We start from the raw sequence: 15,478 nt of genomic DNA on the forward strand, positions 1-15,478 counted from the left end.
TCAGAATCTGGTGCAGCTGTGCATGGTAGCCAATCAGCTTCCAACTTTAGCTTGTTCACTTAAACTTTAGCAATAAAAACTGGAACTGCAGAGCTGCATCAGATTTTGCACCCTCTGGTTTTAGTAAATAACCCCATTGTCTGAACGAAAGACTGTCTTTTGCTACCCTACATGATTGAAGCTATTATGTTTCTTCAGTCAGATTGGAAAACCTAGGTATCTATGGGTAATATAGTCAATTTTTCTTTTAGGTGGTTGAATGTTTAGAAATGATCAGTGTTTGAAGAAGTGTAAAATGTAAACAGAGATGGAGAGTTTTTGGTACGCCCTAGACAGATGAAAAGCATCTCTCGAAAAGCAGGCGTGTCCAAGCCTGGCATTCCCAATCTGCCAGCTTTAAGCAGCCTGTAAATTTAAATAGATTTTTTCAGTTTCACCACATGCTGAGCAGAATTAGGGATAAAAGTGGTAATTACAGAGACAGACCTTCCGCCTCTGTATTCCCTGCTTTCTACTAATTAAATTGTTAAATACAATGTAGCTGGCATTTAACATTCTACTGCTATCGTCCTTTTGATCAGTATAATTACAATTTATTAGAGGAGGAGGTGACTTCCCGGTGGAGGTGCCTGCGCTTGTCTCAACTTTGTCTGAATTATGGTTTTACCTGTCATAGTCCAGGCTGGGGTTATGTAAGAAGACAAAATATACCAACTATAGCTGTTATTCATGTTATTTCAATAAAGGAAGACCGCTATTTGGTGTTATCCCACGTGCCGACTTTTCCTCCAGTGATTTCCTATACTATACAGAGGCAGCAACAGCCTGACAGTCTGAGCATTGGGTAGAGCTAGAAATTAAGAAGGTGGAAGCGTCACCACACCTACCAAAGTATACCAACCCATCAGAGTCCATCTCTAAATGTGCTTACTGTTGTGCAGACACAAAAGGAGATATTCAATTGGATGATCAGTGCCCACAAACATTCCATGCCTTATTATTCCTTACAAAAATGATTTGTCAGAGTATAGAGTGAAAACTGGATTCTTGTCTTTAAACTATGTTAATTGTTATTGTATGTAAAATGTACATCATCTATGAAGATTTTCATTTATCCAGGTCATGTTATAGCTTGTAACAGTTAGTCACCTTCAACTGGAGTTGCTCTGTTACACTGAAAAGATTGTAAAGACATTCATCCAAGTGTAGTCCACCTCATTGAAAAAGTAGTGAATGCAGCAACAATGGTATAATGATCAATATGCAATTACTATTATGTGCAATGAAGCCTGAAAAGCATTGCTCCCTTGATCAGTGCTTTGCAGGTGCAATCACAGTCTCTTGCAATGTTTTCCCACTGCCTCAGGAGGTATGGACCTGAGGGAGGAAATGCGGCTTCAACTAAGAAGCAGGGAGAGGCAGATGGGACATGTAGGAATTATCTTCAGACTTGGATGATGTGGCTTTGCCCACACAGTCACAGAAAATTAAACAGGTCTCAAACTCCTGCATGAAGATGCACCTTGCAATGCAGATAAGGAGGAGGGCATTGCATTTTGAGAATATGGTGTATGCATCCAGGCTTCATATTACACCCTATATGTGGGTATAACATGGAACATTATCTAAACCATGGGCTTAGCCTTTAAATTTACACAAGTATCTGGAACATCCCCCAGGATTTATAGTTATAAAGCCAAATCTGTCACATTTGTCTATTGACCATGGTCTCATGAGATTTATGTTAAGGCAGATCTTGTTTGCCAAAAATCATGACAGTAGGTATAAGGTTTGAGAAACCACCCTATTCTATTTCCATAATTACATACCTTCATGTTCTTGGACAATCAACATTTGCCATAACACATTACATGCAACCATGATGATTGGATAAGAGGATTGATTGTGGTTATAAATGCTACGGTATGGAAAAGTAGTTGAATGTGACCAACTATTGCTAGCAAACATTTACATATTTGTTTATCCAAGTGTAATTTTTTTTTTTTTTAGTAAAGGGAAATTAAGAAAAAAATAGTTGAATTTTTTATATCACAGAGAATGAAGCTTTTTTCAACATTAACTGGAATCTATCAGCTTTGTGTGGACTGGCTGTAAATCTGTGATATATAATGCTGGAGAACAGGAAATTGATGGTATGTCTGGGAGACTCTGGGTGACCAACATAACCTGCTTAGTAAGGAATTCATCCATTCTCTTCTTACCCAGATAAGTCGTTCTCTATTACCATCTTTTGGAGGCCGACAGAGATATTGTTGCTGGCATTTGGTGTGGAGGCGGAGTGATCGCTTGTGACAGAGCTCTGTATGCTGGATGGATTACTGAGCGCTGTATTTACATCGCGCAGGATACGAGGAAGAGGACCCAGTTTGGTCACTGTGGCCTGCCAGGAAATAGGATGAAAATACACAATAGATAGTTATACAGAGATTATTATAATATTAATAACACATCACAGCAACACAGCTAAATGACAAATGTGTCACATGTAAAAAAAATCCCTAAAGTTTCTATTGTGGGATTGTGTCTCTCGTATACATTAATTCACCATCAGCTATATTTTTAAGAATGCTCCAAAAGACATCTTAAAATAGGTTTTTGAACTCACTGTAAAATATTTTTTTCAGAGTTCATTGAGGGACACAGGAAATATTTCACCTCGGACCACCAAATGCAGACCAAATGAGGGAGTGGGGAACACAGCAAACAAACAGGCCCACAAATAAGAAAGAACTAGGGGTCTGCCTACAGCTTAAAAACTGCCTGAAGGACCTTACACCCAATGATGCCATCAACGTCCACCTGGTAGAACTTTGAGAATGTGAAAACAGAAGACCAGGTAGCTACCTTTATAAACTAGGAAACTGCTTCTTGATTCTGAAACGTTTGGCCTTTCATAGTGCTGAGAACCAAACACTGGTTCAGGCTCAGCTGGAGCAAAATAGAGAAGAGATAGAGAAACCCCTACAGTGGAGGCCTTAAAGTATAAGCAAAGGCAAAAATTTTTTTTTTTTAGTTTTGGATAGAGTGGAGAGGGATTAGAACCCCTGCCAGTTTATATTGCTCTCTCTGTCCTCATGGGAGATTCACCTTCTCTATTTGTCCTGTTCACCATTATCATTGAAAGTAAAGAAAATCCCAAATTTTGGGTTGACCCCAGAAAAGTATTAGAGGGGAAATCTTCTAATGGGGACACTAGTTCTGGTGACCTTGGGTCCCCAAGGAATTCCTTTAATTTGCAGGGATTTCCTCTTATTTCCTGTTTGGTTTTGGGACAGGAAGTGAAGGAAAATCTCCTAAATGGAACACAGATGGCAAAAACAAAACTAACGGGTGATAACCATCCCTTACTCTATCCAATATGAAAAAACAAAGTTTTGCCAAGTGAACTATGCCTTCCACGTCCGATGTTGGCACAGGAAGTACTATAGATATACTAGATTTTAGAGGCTCTGTGTTCAGATCCATACATCCACTCCTGCTCACGTCAAATTTTGACATGAGATTGTGTCCATGCCGGTGCTGCCAGTGTCTCCACTTCTATTGGCTGCCTACAAGCAGCTCTGAGGTGGAATCACACGCATCTGCCAGCGGCTCTGCACAGAGGATGGCGCTCATCTGCAATGTGAGTGAGCCCTTAATAATACAATGTAAACATGTGCAGTAATCAGGAGCAAATAATATAAAATGTCAGAGGTTTAAAAGGCCAGCCCACTCAAAAGTAGCCCACAGAATGCCAGTAAATTTAGTCCAGTGACTCTGATCCACACTCCATGCAGAAAGGATGTAAAAAAAAAAAAGAAAAAAAAAATATATAAGATATATGTCTTTATAGTGCAAATTGTATGATACAGTTGGTACAATCATTTTCAGTGCTGCTCTCTGCTGTATCTTCTTGCATCCTGTCCTGTCCTGTGACCTCACAGCGATAACCATGATGTGTTATCACTTTGATTACAAAAAGCACCAGCCATATGGGCTGAATAGGGGAAAAGCATGGATACCATGAGCTCAGGTACCTGATCAACTGAGATAACCTCCCAGAGAAGCGAGTGCAGTGTGGACAACTCTCGACCCAGGTCAATATAGCCCTCAAAGCCGGCCGTGTTGGAAATGGTCTCAGGGTTGGAGATCTCTAACAAAAAGCGCTGCATGTTCGTCCACTCGTGTTCCAAGAATTGATTCATAAAGGACATATACTCTTCTTTACTGCCGAACCTGTCAGCAAAAGAAAAACATTAGAACAGCACATCAGCTCTGCTTATCACATCATGGCCTGGGTTCCAGCAGGACAGAATTACAGGAGGTGTTAGTCATATGACCTTTGCTATCCATAGGATTGGGCTGCATTAACTGTAATCTGTAAAACAATATTGCCATACATTTTTTAAGTTTTAAAAGTTTAAGAGTCTGTACAGGGAAGTCACGTGTTATCTTTGAAGAGGCCTTTGGTTGGCTACTATTACCAAGCCACTTACTCCACCTATGCGTGTGAGTATATTGATTCACAACACTCTCCCCTTCTGTTTACTTGCTCTCAAGCTGTACCCAAGGGTAAAATCGTTCTTATACATGCAGTGATTGAATGTGTCCTGAGTTGGCTTCTCTTGATGTGACCTGGGATGCATTTAAAGCTTACACTAGGGGTCAATGGACTATTGCCATTGTCCGGGAGACAAAAAGGCTGGTGTTGGATTGGGTGGAGGCTCAGCAATTGGAATCTCAATATGTTCAACCTAGGGATGTCCATGTGCGCGATGAGATGCAAGCAGCCTACAGGGAAGCCCTGTTGCTATGTACCGAAACTGCTACAAAAACGCAGTTCTATCAAACCTAACTTGTCTTTGAACAAGGTGAAAATAGCAAAATTTTAGCCTGGTTACTGAGGGAACAATCTTCCACTAGCTGCATTTTTCATATTAGAGACTTGAATGGTACTCAAGTTTCAGTCTGATCCCGTGTCTATCAATCGCTACTTTGCCTCTTATTATCAGACATTGTACTCCTCCAGGGCTCAGTATGACCAAACTACTTTACTTCAATACCTGGATGTTATTGATTTTCCCAGTCTGTCCGATACTCCAAGGGAGGCTTTAGATGCACCAATCAGCTCAGAAGAAGTGCAGACTGCTCTGGCCAACCTACAGTCTGGCAAGACTCCTGGCCCTGATGGCCTCCCTATTGAGTTCTTTAAAACCTATGCTGTGGAATTGACGTCACATCTCCAAGGTTTTCCTTACTGAACAAAAAGCCATCGCACTGCATGAGGGAGTCTGTCATAGTTGTAATTCCTAAACCTGGGAATGATCCAACTCTTTATACCTCATATCACCCTATCTCACTTCTCAATATGGATGTTAAGATCCTCACAAAGATTGTTGCCCGTAGACTATCCTCTGTGATTGAAACCCTGATCTACGAAAGGACTGACATTAACATGCATAGTCTCTTTACGAACATTTCATTGACCAACTCTAACAAGGGCTTGGGTGCTGTCCTGCCCCTTAATGCAGAGAAGGCCTTTGATTCTGTAGAATGGGCCTGTCTTTAGGAGGTACTTCGCAAGTATAGTTTTGGACTCTAGTTTATTTTTTGGCTTCAAAACACTGTACGTAGCACCCTTAGCTAAGGTACGCACCAATAATATTCTGAGTTGTTTGGACTGCACAGAGGTACCAGGCTGTCCTCTATCACCTTGATTGTTTGCCGAAGGTTTGGAGCCCCTGGCCATTTTGATATGGACTAACCTAATATTCTGAGTATACTCAGACACCTGGGAAGAGATGGTCTCTATGTTCGCTAATGACACGCTTCTATACCTTAATGACACAACATCCTCACTCTTCTCTGACCGAACCATTATTGATTCCTTATGGACTTTCTCTGATATTGGGGTAAATTGGGAAAAATCCTTGATGTTCCCACTTCAGCTCTCTATACCTCCCCTGACCACTCACTTTCCCCTGAATTGGGTGTCGCAGTTTAAATGTTTGGAGGCAGTAATAAAGCATACTCTCTTCTTATGTTGAGGATAATCTGGGGCCCCTGCTGAATCATCTTTTGCACAAATATAATACCTGGAAGTCACTCCCATTGGGTCCTGTGGGTTCGGTCAATCTTCTATAAATTGTCTTTCTGCCCAAATTTCTTTGCTTATTTCAACAGACACCAGTACCCATTGCTAAATCGTTCTTTGAAAAAATTGACAAATGTAACTCCTCATTTATTTGGGCAGGTTACTAGCTAGGTTGGGTTGGGACTAGCAAGGTTGACTTTACAGGTACCCCTTACTGAATGAAGTTTAGCTCTCTCAAATTTTCTACCTTACTACAGAGCGACAGTTTTAGTGATAGTGAGATGGTGGTTTACAGGATAATGCAGCAGTCACACTGGAGGCAGCATTACTGGGATCTTATTCAGAGCTCAGCAACCTGGTCTTTAGGGGTCCTCACTGTTACCGTTCCTATGAGGACTCACTCACACTGTAATTACTGTCATACAACAACAGAAGCAACAGCCTCCCCTCTCTGGCTGCAGCCGCAACCCTCCCTCTCTCTTCTCAATTCCCCTGCTTCCACGCACCAACCCCTCCCTCCTATGTGCCCTCTGGAATGCCCGCTCAGCCTCTAACAAACTCTCTACTATCAATGACCTCTTCCTCTCCCACTCCCTCAACCTTCTTGCTATTACTGAAACCTGGCTCCAGGATTCCGACTCTGTCTCCTCAGCTGCACTCTCCCATGGCGGCCTCCTCTGGACTCACTCGCCCAGACCCGGCGGACGAAAAGGGGGCGGAGTCGGACTTCTTCTTTCCCTACAAAGCACGCTCCAGGTACTTCCTGCCCCTCCATCTCTGTCCCTCCGCTCTTTAGAAGTGCACTGTATTCATCTCTTCTCTCCTGTTTGTCTAAGGATTGCTATCATCTACCGGCCCCTGGGCCTAGTTTAACGCTTTCTCAATGACTTTTCAGCACGGCTACCATACTTTCTCTCCTCTGAGGTGCCTGCCATCATCCTCGGTGACTTTAACATCCCAGTCAATGTTCACACCCCTGCCACCTCTCAACTACTCAACCTAACTACCTCTTTTAACCTAACACAATGGTCACAGTCTACCACCCACTCCGATGGCAACACCCTTGACCTTGTATTCACCCACCTATGCACTCCCTGTAACCTCTCTAACACCCCTTTTCCTCTCTCTGATCACAACTTTATCAGCTTCACACTCTCCCTGCCTCCTACCTCCCATGCCTACAACCAGCAAACCGTTACCTGTAGAAACCTTCATCACCTCAGCCCTGACCTTCTCCACTCCGCTACTTAGTCCTGTCCAGAGCTGGCCACATCTGCCTACAACTACTATCTATCATCCTCCCTGGACGCTCTTGCTTCTCTTTCTACAAGCAGAACCAGGCCTCGCCTGTCACAACCCTGGCAAACAGATGACACCAGAAGTCTCAAGAGACGCAGCCGCACTCTTGAGCGAGCATGGCGTAAAATGAAATCCCTGAAAGACTTTACCCTCTACAAATCCGCTCTTACCAAATACAACTCCAGCCTCCACGCTGCTAAGCAAACCTACTATAACACTCTCATCAAGACCCTTTTATCCAATCCTCGTCAACTCTTCTCTACCCTTAATTCCTTACTCCACCCCCCACTGCCTCCACCCACCAACTTACTTACTGCACAGGAGATTGCTAGTCACTTCAAGAAGAAGATCGTGATGAGATCTCCAGTGTCAAGCTTCCTCCTCTAACCAACATACCAGGCCCAACACCAAACTCTACACTCTCCTCCTTTGACCCTGTTACCACCAAGGAAGTTACCGAACTCCTTTTCAAGGTCCACTTCACCACCTGTCCCCTGGATCCTGTCCCCTCACGACTGTTGCAGCCTCCTTCCTGCTCTATCCTAAACTCTCTAACCCACATCTTCAACCTCTCACTCTCCATGGGCACCTTTCCCTCCCCACACATGCACTGGTTACCCCCATCCTCAAAAAACCCTCGCTGGACCCCACTTGTTTGAATAACGTAAGACCCATCTCCCTGCTCCCGTTTGCCTCCAAGATTCTCGAGCGCCTTGTTCACAACCGTATGAACTGCAACCTCACCGACAACAACCTTCTTGATCCCGGACAGTCTGGCTTCCACCCACAACATTCCACAGAAACTGCCCTACTAAAACTCACTAATGACCTACTAACTGCTAAAACCAACGGCCATTACTCCATACTCAAACTCCTTGACCTTTCCGCTGCCTTTGACACAGTCGGCCACCCACTCCTCCTCAGTAAACTCCACTCCATCGGCCTCCGTGACTCTGCTCTCTCCTGGTTCTCCTCTTACCGTTCTCAGTGCACTTTTAGTGTCACATACAACTCCTCCGCTTCCTCTTTCTTTTGGGGTACCCCAAGGTTCTGTTCTTGGGCCCCTCCTTTTCTCTCTCTATACCTCCTCCCTGGGCCAACTGATAACCTCCCATGGCTTCCAATACCACCTCAATACCACCAGATCTATCTCTCCACTCCCCAGCTCACCCCCTCAATCTCCTCACGTATCACAAATCTACTAAGCAACATATCAGCATGGATGTCACATCACTACCTTAAACTCAATCTTTCAAAAACTGAGCTTGTAATATTTCCTCCTCCCCGATCCCCCACTCACGACTTTACCATTAAGATCAACAGCACAACCATTGGTCCTTCCCCTCATGCCAGGGTGCTAGGCGTAATCCTAGACTCTGATCTCTCCTTTGGGCCCCACATCCACTCACTGGCTAAATCCTGCCGCCTCAACCTCCGGAACATTTCCAAAATCCGCCCCTTCCTGGCCAATGACACCACAAAACAACTTATCCATGCCTTGGTTATATCCCGCCTCGATTACTGCAACTCCCTCCTCACTGGTCTACCGTTACACAGGCTATCCCCCCTTCAGTCTATTATGAATGCTGCTGCTAGACTCATACACCTTACCAACCAGGGCTCTCTGCCAATCCCTCCACTGGCTTCCACTAACCCAACGTATAAAATTCAAAATACTAACCACAGCTTACAAAGCCATCCACAACACTGCCCTAGCTACATCACCATCCTCATCCAAAGATACCGCCCAAATCGCCCACTCCGCTCCTCCCATGATATCCTCCTCTCTAGCTCCCTCATCACCTCCTCCCACGCTCACCTCCAGGACTTCTCCAGTGCCTCTCCCATCCTCTGGAACTCCCTACCACAGCATATCCGGTCAGCCCCCACCCTGTCTGCCTTTAGGCGATCTTTGAAAACTCACTTCTTCAGGGAAGCCTACCCCACCTCCACCTAAGAACTGTACTTGAATCACCTCCGCCAGATCATCCCCCGCAGTTATCACCTTTTGTATCACCTCCCCCTTCCTTTAGATTGTAAGCTCCACGAGCAGGGCCCTCCTATTCCTTCTGTACTGAAATGTATTGTAATTGTACTGTCTCTGCGCAAACTGTTGGCGCTATATAAGTCCTGTATAATAATAATAATATAATAATAATAACAAAGCATCAATATTGCTAAGTGAGTTCAAATTTTACAATTCACTGTTGAACATAATGACCAATGGTGCTCAAAATCCAAAAATCCCCCAAAGTCCAAAAATTAAAGTGTTACATAGTTAGTCTGGCTGAAAAAAAAAGACAAAAGTCCATCCAGTTCAACTACAGAAAAAAAAAAAAAGTTATAATCCTATACCCACAGTTGATCCAGAGGAAGGCAACCCCCCCCCCCCCCAGCAAAGCACGATCCAATTTGCTCCTGCTGGGAAAAAAATTTCTTCCTGATCCTCCGAGAGGCAAACGGATATTCCCTGGATCAACTTTAGTGTTGCTAAAGTGTTACTAAACTGAGGACCCTGCCTTCACTCTGGTCACAGAACATGGAAATGCAATTGTTTTAGTAAACAAACTGATAAATACCGTTTCTCATCAGCAGTTAGAGAAGTCTTGTGACTTCTATCAGTGTCCAGCCAGCACTGGTTAAAGCTTGTAGGAGGAGTTTTATTTTCTGCTCTAGGAGGATGCAGAACCCCTGAGCTCCGTCAGGACAATGCTGATTGCATGTGATCAGCACAGGGCCATTCTCCCAAGAAGTTGATCTCTAACAGTTGGTTTCCTGTGAGCCCCAATAACCCCCCCCCCCCCACACTCCTTGCCCTGCTGGATCGGGTCTGTCATAGGAAGAGTGGTAACATGAGAAGACGTGCATGGAGCAAGGAAGACAACACTTCACTGCAGCCCCCAATCACAGCTTGCTATCCAGTAGTCACCAGAGCTCTCCCCATGGCAGAATAATGACATCAGAAGAGGGATGGCAGACTACAGTCTTCTCGTGAGTCCCGACTGTTCTGCCTGCAACACTGTACAAGGCTGTGCTGTAACCCTGCCCTGCACCTGGGCAGAGCTGGTATAGTGAAAGTGTAAGTAAAATTCTTGAGTATGTTAGGAATACACTGGGACTTTTCAGATGCTACATACATACATGTATTCCACAATATCATTCTTTTTGTGTGTGTACATGGAATATCTCTATGTAGCATCTGAAAGGTCCCAGCATATTTCTAATACACTCAAGAATTTGATCATTAACAGAAACTGATGTGGTGCTAGAACACAGCCTAACTCCAAGAAAGGAAAGTAAAGTTGACCCTTGCAGTATGTATGTGTGTGTGTGGGGGGGGGGGGGGGGCGACTAATCTCTTTCACTTACCTGTATCCAGATTTCTGCAACCAACTCACTTGTGTGAATGCAGGAATCTGTTAGTATTTTTTTTTCATTCAGCCTTCTGGCTGAAGAAAAGAAAAAAAGAGTATGCATGTGTTCAACCTTAAATATTTGTTCCTTAAAGAGGTATTAAACCCAAAAGCCAATATTTATTATCATGCAGCTTACAAATTCTTACCAGCATTATCAAAACTTCCAGTGTGCATGAGGGCTAAAATGTAAGCTGGAGCTTGGCTTCAATTTGTTAGTGTATATAAATCTGCTAGTACATCTAACACTCCCTTCCCCCCAGACTGACAATGCTGCTGTCCAAAGGTGGCCCATGTGCTCCTTCATCCAGAGTGGGGGCGTTCTAATATAGGAGGAGTATTACTGGCCAGATCACCAGGTGAAAACAAGAGGGGAAAAAGACTAAAAAATTAAAACTAATGCAGTCATCACATCTAATGATTGATAACCTGCAATATATTACAGTTTTGGGGGTGTTAATATTGCTTGTATGCCCTGCCCCTAGACTAAATGAGCAGCTAACCCATTCAGTATGGGAGACCCACGGCCATACCAAGGGTAGATTTTTTTTAATTTCCTGGAGTTGGGATTTAATCTTTATAATGAAAAAGAAAGTCAGAGAAGACACTTGGGTCAGGCAGGTACATAAATGGGTGGTTTTATGTATATATGGGCAGCACAGCGGCTAAATGGTTAGCACTTCCACCAGGCAGTACTAGGGCCATTGGTTCGAATCCCAACCATGGCACCACTTGCCTGCAGTTTGGCATGTTCACCCTGGGCGCTGGGTGACCTTGTCCCAGCACTGCTGGTGAGGGAGATTCTGCAGCATTATGGCCAGTGAGGGTGTGAAGCTATACAATGGTGAGTCATTTCTTAGTTCTGTTGCCAGCAAACAGATCGCTATTGTAAGATACAAGCAAGCTTTAAATTCAGACATTAATCAATAGTTTTTTCTTCATCTTTCCAATATGATATTTCCTCTTCTCTGCCCCCTGCCTCCCCCTTTCAAGCTACACCTCTGATTTTCCATGTAGAAATATTTCTGTAAATGTTCCTTTACTGGTGACAAGAGGACGCTGTAACATATTGCCATCTTTAATTTGTGTCATTAAGTGCACCCGGAGAGAGTAACTTCACTGTTTAATACTGCCTCCACTTTAATTTGTGTTTATCCCATATGAAAACATCAGAACTGCATTCTGTCTCCAAGCACTTTTAATTAAATTGCGCTCCAGTGCTCACATCTTACAGATCCAGTATAGGGAAGCCATTGACACAGCTAAAGATGAAATTAAAAGTCAATGCAAGTAAAGGCTATTGATTTTTCTGCCTAATTGGAGACCTTTGATAAGTGCATCAAAACAGGGAGCAGGTCCACCACTTTCCGTCTCCTCTGGGGAGGCACTTACTTGGCAAAGTTGGCAAGGTTCTGTGTGACTTTGGCAATCAACGTCAGGGTGCGGGCAGTCCGGTCATCGGGGTATTCTTGTAGAAGGTTGAACAGAGATGGGGACATGATGGCAGGGCACAAGAAGCGTAGAAACAAGGAGGCGCTAATAAGCCGCTCACTGATATCGGGACGACCGCGACTGTTACACTCTTGTCTCCACGATGCAAAGACCTCTTTCAGCTCCCGAGGGAAGACGCTGCAGAGAGAACCATGGGAAATAAATTAAGATCAATCGACAGCAGAGAACCAATTATCTCTTTTACACTGCTCATTAAACGAGAGATGACACCTTAATGACACTTTAATTTTTACTTTATACAGCAATGACCTTGGGAATCAATACGTTCACTAATACAGAAATTAAATTGCCAACAATTTGTGCATTAGCTGCATTGCAGATGTGATTCACGCTATACAATGATCGCACCTGTCTATGCTTATGTTAACCTGCCCAGGTGGTAACATCTCGAAAGAAGGCATATGTATCAGGGCTGTCCAATCCTGGTCCTTGAGGACCGCACACATGCCAAGATATGAGACAGAGATCAAAATTCTACTATATTGAGGGTTACTTGTTTAGAAATTACCTTTTTAATATAAGACCCTGTTCACACTGGTATTAAAAGCAGGAGTTTGGGATGTGTTTTTAACTCTCCTCACAGCAGTCTGCAATTCACATTATCAATACATGAAGAGTTTGCTTCGCATTGTTGTGCTTTAAAAATGATGCTTCATATAGAGTTCAGGAGCATCTCAACTTCTATTCAAGTCTATGGTAACGCACCATAAACTCACTGTCATTTGTTTGCAGCGAGTTTGCAATGTGTTTGTGACGTGTTTGCAGGGAGTTAGGACTTGTTCACAGCAGCCAAGAGAAAACCTAGACAGAAGTGCATAGGGAGTTTGGGGAGCATTTTTAACTCGTCTTTAACGCGCATTAAACACATCACAAACTCAACTAACAACTCGCATTAACTTTAAAGGTGTGTTTGTTAAGTGTCAGTATTTTGAGCAAGTGTGACCAAGGCCTTACTGCTACGTATATTGCTAACATCTTCCACAGACCTGTACAAAGTGATAATATACAGTATGATAATATAACTAATATAAGACAATGCTGCCTACAAAGCAAGAGGAACACATACAAACAGTGGGGTGATCTGTGCTGTGAATTTAGATCTAAGGGAAGCCAGATCACTAGTTTTTTTTGTTTTGGACAGTGGAAATGGTTTAGAAAATCTGTCCGTTTTTATATTGTCATGTGTACCCACTGTAATTATTTTCCTTCAGATCCTGTTTCTGTAACCTTACAGAAAGTGATTCTCCCCAATGTGGACAAAGACAACAATTACAACCAAATCCATACAGCACTAGACCCCTTTTGTCTCCTTAGCTGGAAGTGCATGTTGACAATGTCAATGACCATTTGAAGATAAAGTGTCACGTTTCACATGACTGTCATATTGACTGTCATATGCCTTTAAATGTTTTCTATATTTTGTCTCTGCTCCTCCCTTTCCTTTGGTTTAGTTAATGTTGCATAGATAGCCCTCCCCCTTTCCCAGAGATGCATTGCAGCAAGCCTCATGGCATGGAGCAAGAAACAGTATGATCTTTCAACCTATGGAATTTCATTGTTGTAAGATTCTCTCAGTTTATGGAATAAACTTCACAAGATCTACAAGATGTCATTTTCATTGAGTCACTGACTGTGGTATCCAACTGAGGTTGAAGTTATCGCTATCTCATCACAACTGTACGTTACAGAGATCACACTATCAATGCTTAGATTGGAGAGACAGAACATAAAGCCAGCACTCAACCAATGAATCTCAACATTTTAATGAGGCCACATTGCAAGTATAAATATGCACTACTAAACTGTAACACACAAGGTACAGAGCCTGTTTTCTGTACTGTACTCCAAGATAAGGAGTTTACAGGTAAGTCAAAATTCGTATTACTTTATTTGCACAGTACAGGACAGAGGACTTGTATTCATAGACCATTGGATGTACCCAAGCAACTATCTGAGATGTGCAACAGCACAGCAAACAAAATTGCTAGCAAGCCCACAAGGGTGAAGAACTTGAACAAAAAACATAAATCACAGCTTGAAGCACCTTGCAGCTGTAGACTGCATTAGCCGAGGCCTGAATATTCACCTGGTAGAACTTTGAAATTGAGTGAACATAGGACCAGATGGTGACTTTGCAAATCTGGGAAGCAGATGCTTGAGGCAGAAAACCACAAGAGCACCAACAGCCCTGGTGGAATGGGCTCTGCTCTGAAAAGGACGTTGTCCCTGTCCTAGAAATAGGTTGCCCAATCCACCTAGCAATGGTGGAATGGAAAGGCCCATAGGCAGGACAAAGAGGGAATCAGCCTTACAAATAGCAGCAGTGGCTATCAGGTAGACCCTAACAGCCATGACTGTATCTAGGCAATGTTGGGCTTTCCTTGTCATGTTTTGGGGTAGGACAAAGGGATGTTAAAACAATATCTTCATGGAAGTAAAAATAAGAGACCACCCTTGGGTAGTAAGGAAGGTCTCAAACCACTTTGTCCTTGTGTGAACTAAGAAAGAGCTCTTTACAGCCAACAACTCAGAAACACGACTAGCAGATGTAATGGCTACCAGGAAGGCTACCTCCAGCACTGTGGTTGTCTGTAGTGGTTCTCTACTCTCACTTCCTGATCTCACAGACTTTGCTTAGGCAGCAGGAGCCATTGGTTCCTGCTGCTGTCAGTCTAATCCTTTGACCAGGGAGTGGGGGGAAGGGCCTTGGGATTAAGCCTGCAGGTGTGTCCCCATAACTAGCAGCTTGCACTCAGAAGAGGATGAGCCAGGAGTGCTAGCAAGGGACCCAAGAAGAGGAGGTTCAGGGCCTCTCTGTGCCATTCCATGGCACAAATCAGGAAGGTATATCATGTTTGTTATAAAAAAAATAAATAAATAAAGACTTCACTTTGATAAGGGATTGTGAGCAAGAGGTTTCTGGAAAAAAAACAGGTACAGCAGAAATCTGTACCTTGAGGCTGGTCAAGAAAAAACTGAAGAAATGCCAAGATATGAGTGATAGAGTATTCCCTGGGATTCAGCTTCCTATACTCACGCCAGGCAAAGCAAGCTTCTATGTACAATGGTAAATTTTGCAGAAGTTAGATTTTCTTGCTCTGAGTAAGGTGGAGATAACAGAGTTAGAAATACCCTTGTTTTTTAGGACCTGGGTTTCAAC

General features: G+C 43.4%; 1 protein-coding gene across 9 annotated transcripts in view; it reads right to left on the reverse strand.

Moving 5' to 3' along the window:
- Nucleotides 1–15,478, reverse strand: part of DAB2IP (DAB2 interacting protein) — a 597,823-nt gene that overhangs the window by 42,585 nt on the left and 539,760 nt on the right. For all 9 annotated transcript variants that reach the window (XM_089685241.1, XM_089685244.1, XM_089685243.1 and 6 more), the window contains 3 exons: nucleotides 12,199–12,435; nucleotides 4,038–4,236; nucleotides 2,223–2,401 (listed from right to left, as the gene is read on the reverse strand). In XM_089685241.1, coding sequence (XP_089541367.1) covers nucleotides 2,223–2,401; nucleotides 4,038–4,236; nucleotides 12,199–12,435 — 615 coding nt within the window. The remainder of the gene's footprint in view (nucleotides 1–2,222; nucleotides 2,402–4,037; nucleotides 4,237–12,198; nucleotides 12,436–15,478) is intronic.

This window comes from Staurois parvus, unplaced genomic scaffold (assembly GCF_062004578.1).
Source record: "Staurois parvus isolate SC_StPar_1 unplaced genomic scaffold, SC_StPar_1.0 ptg000365l, whole genome shotgun sequence".
NCBI lineage: Eukaryota > Metazoa > Chordata > Amphibia > Anura > Ranidae > Staurois > Staurois parvus.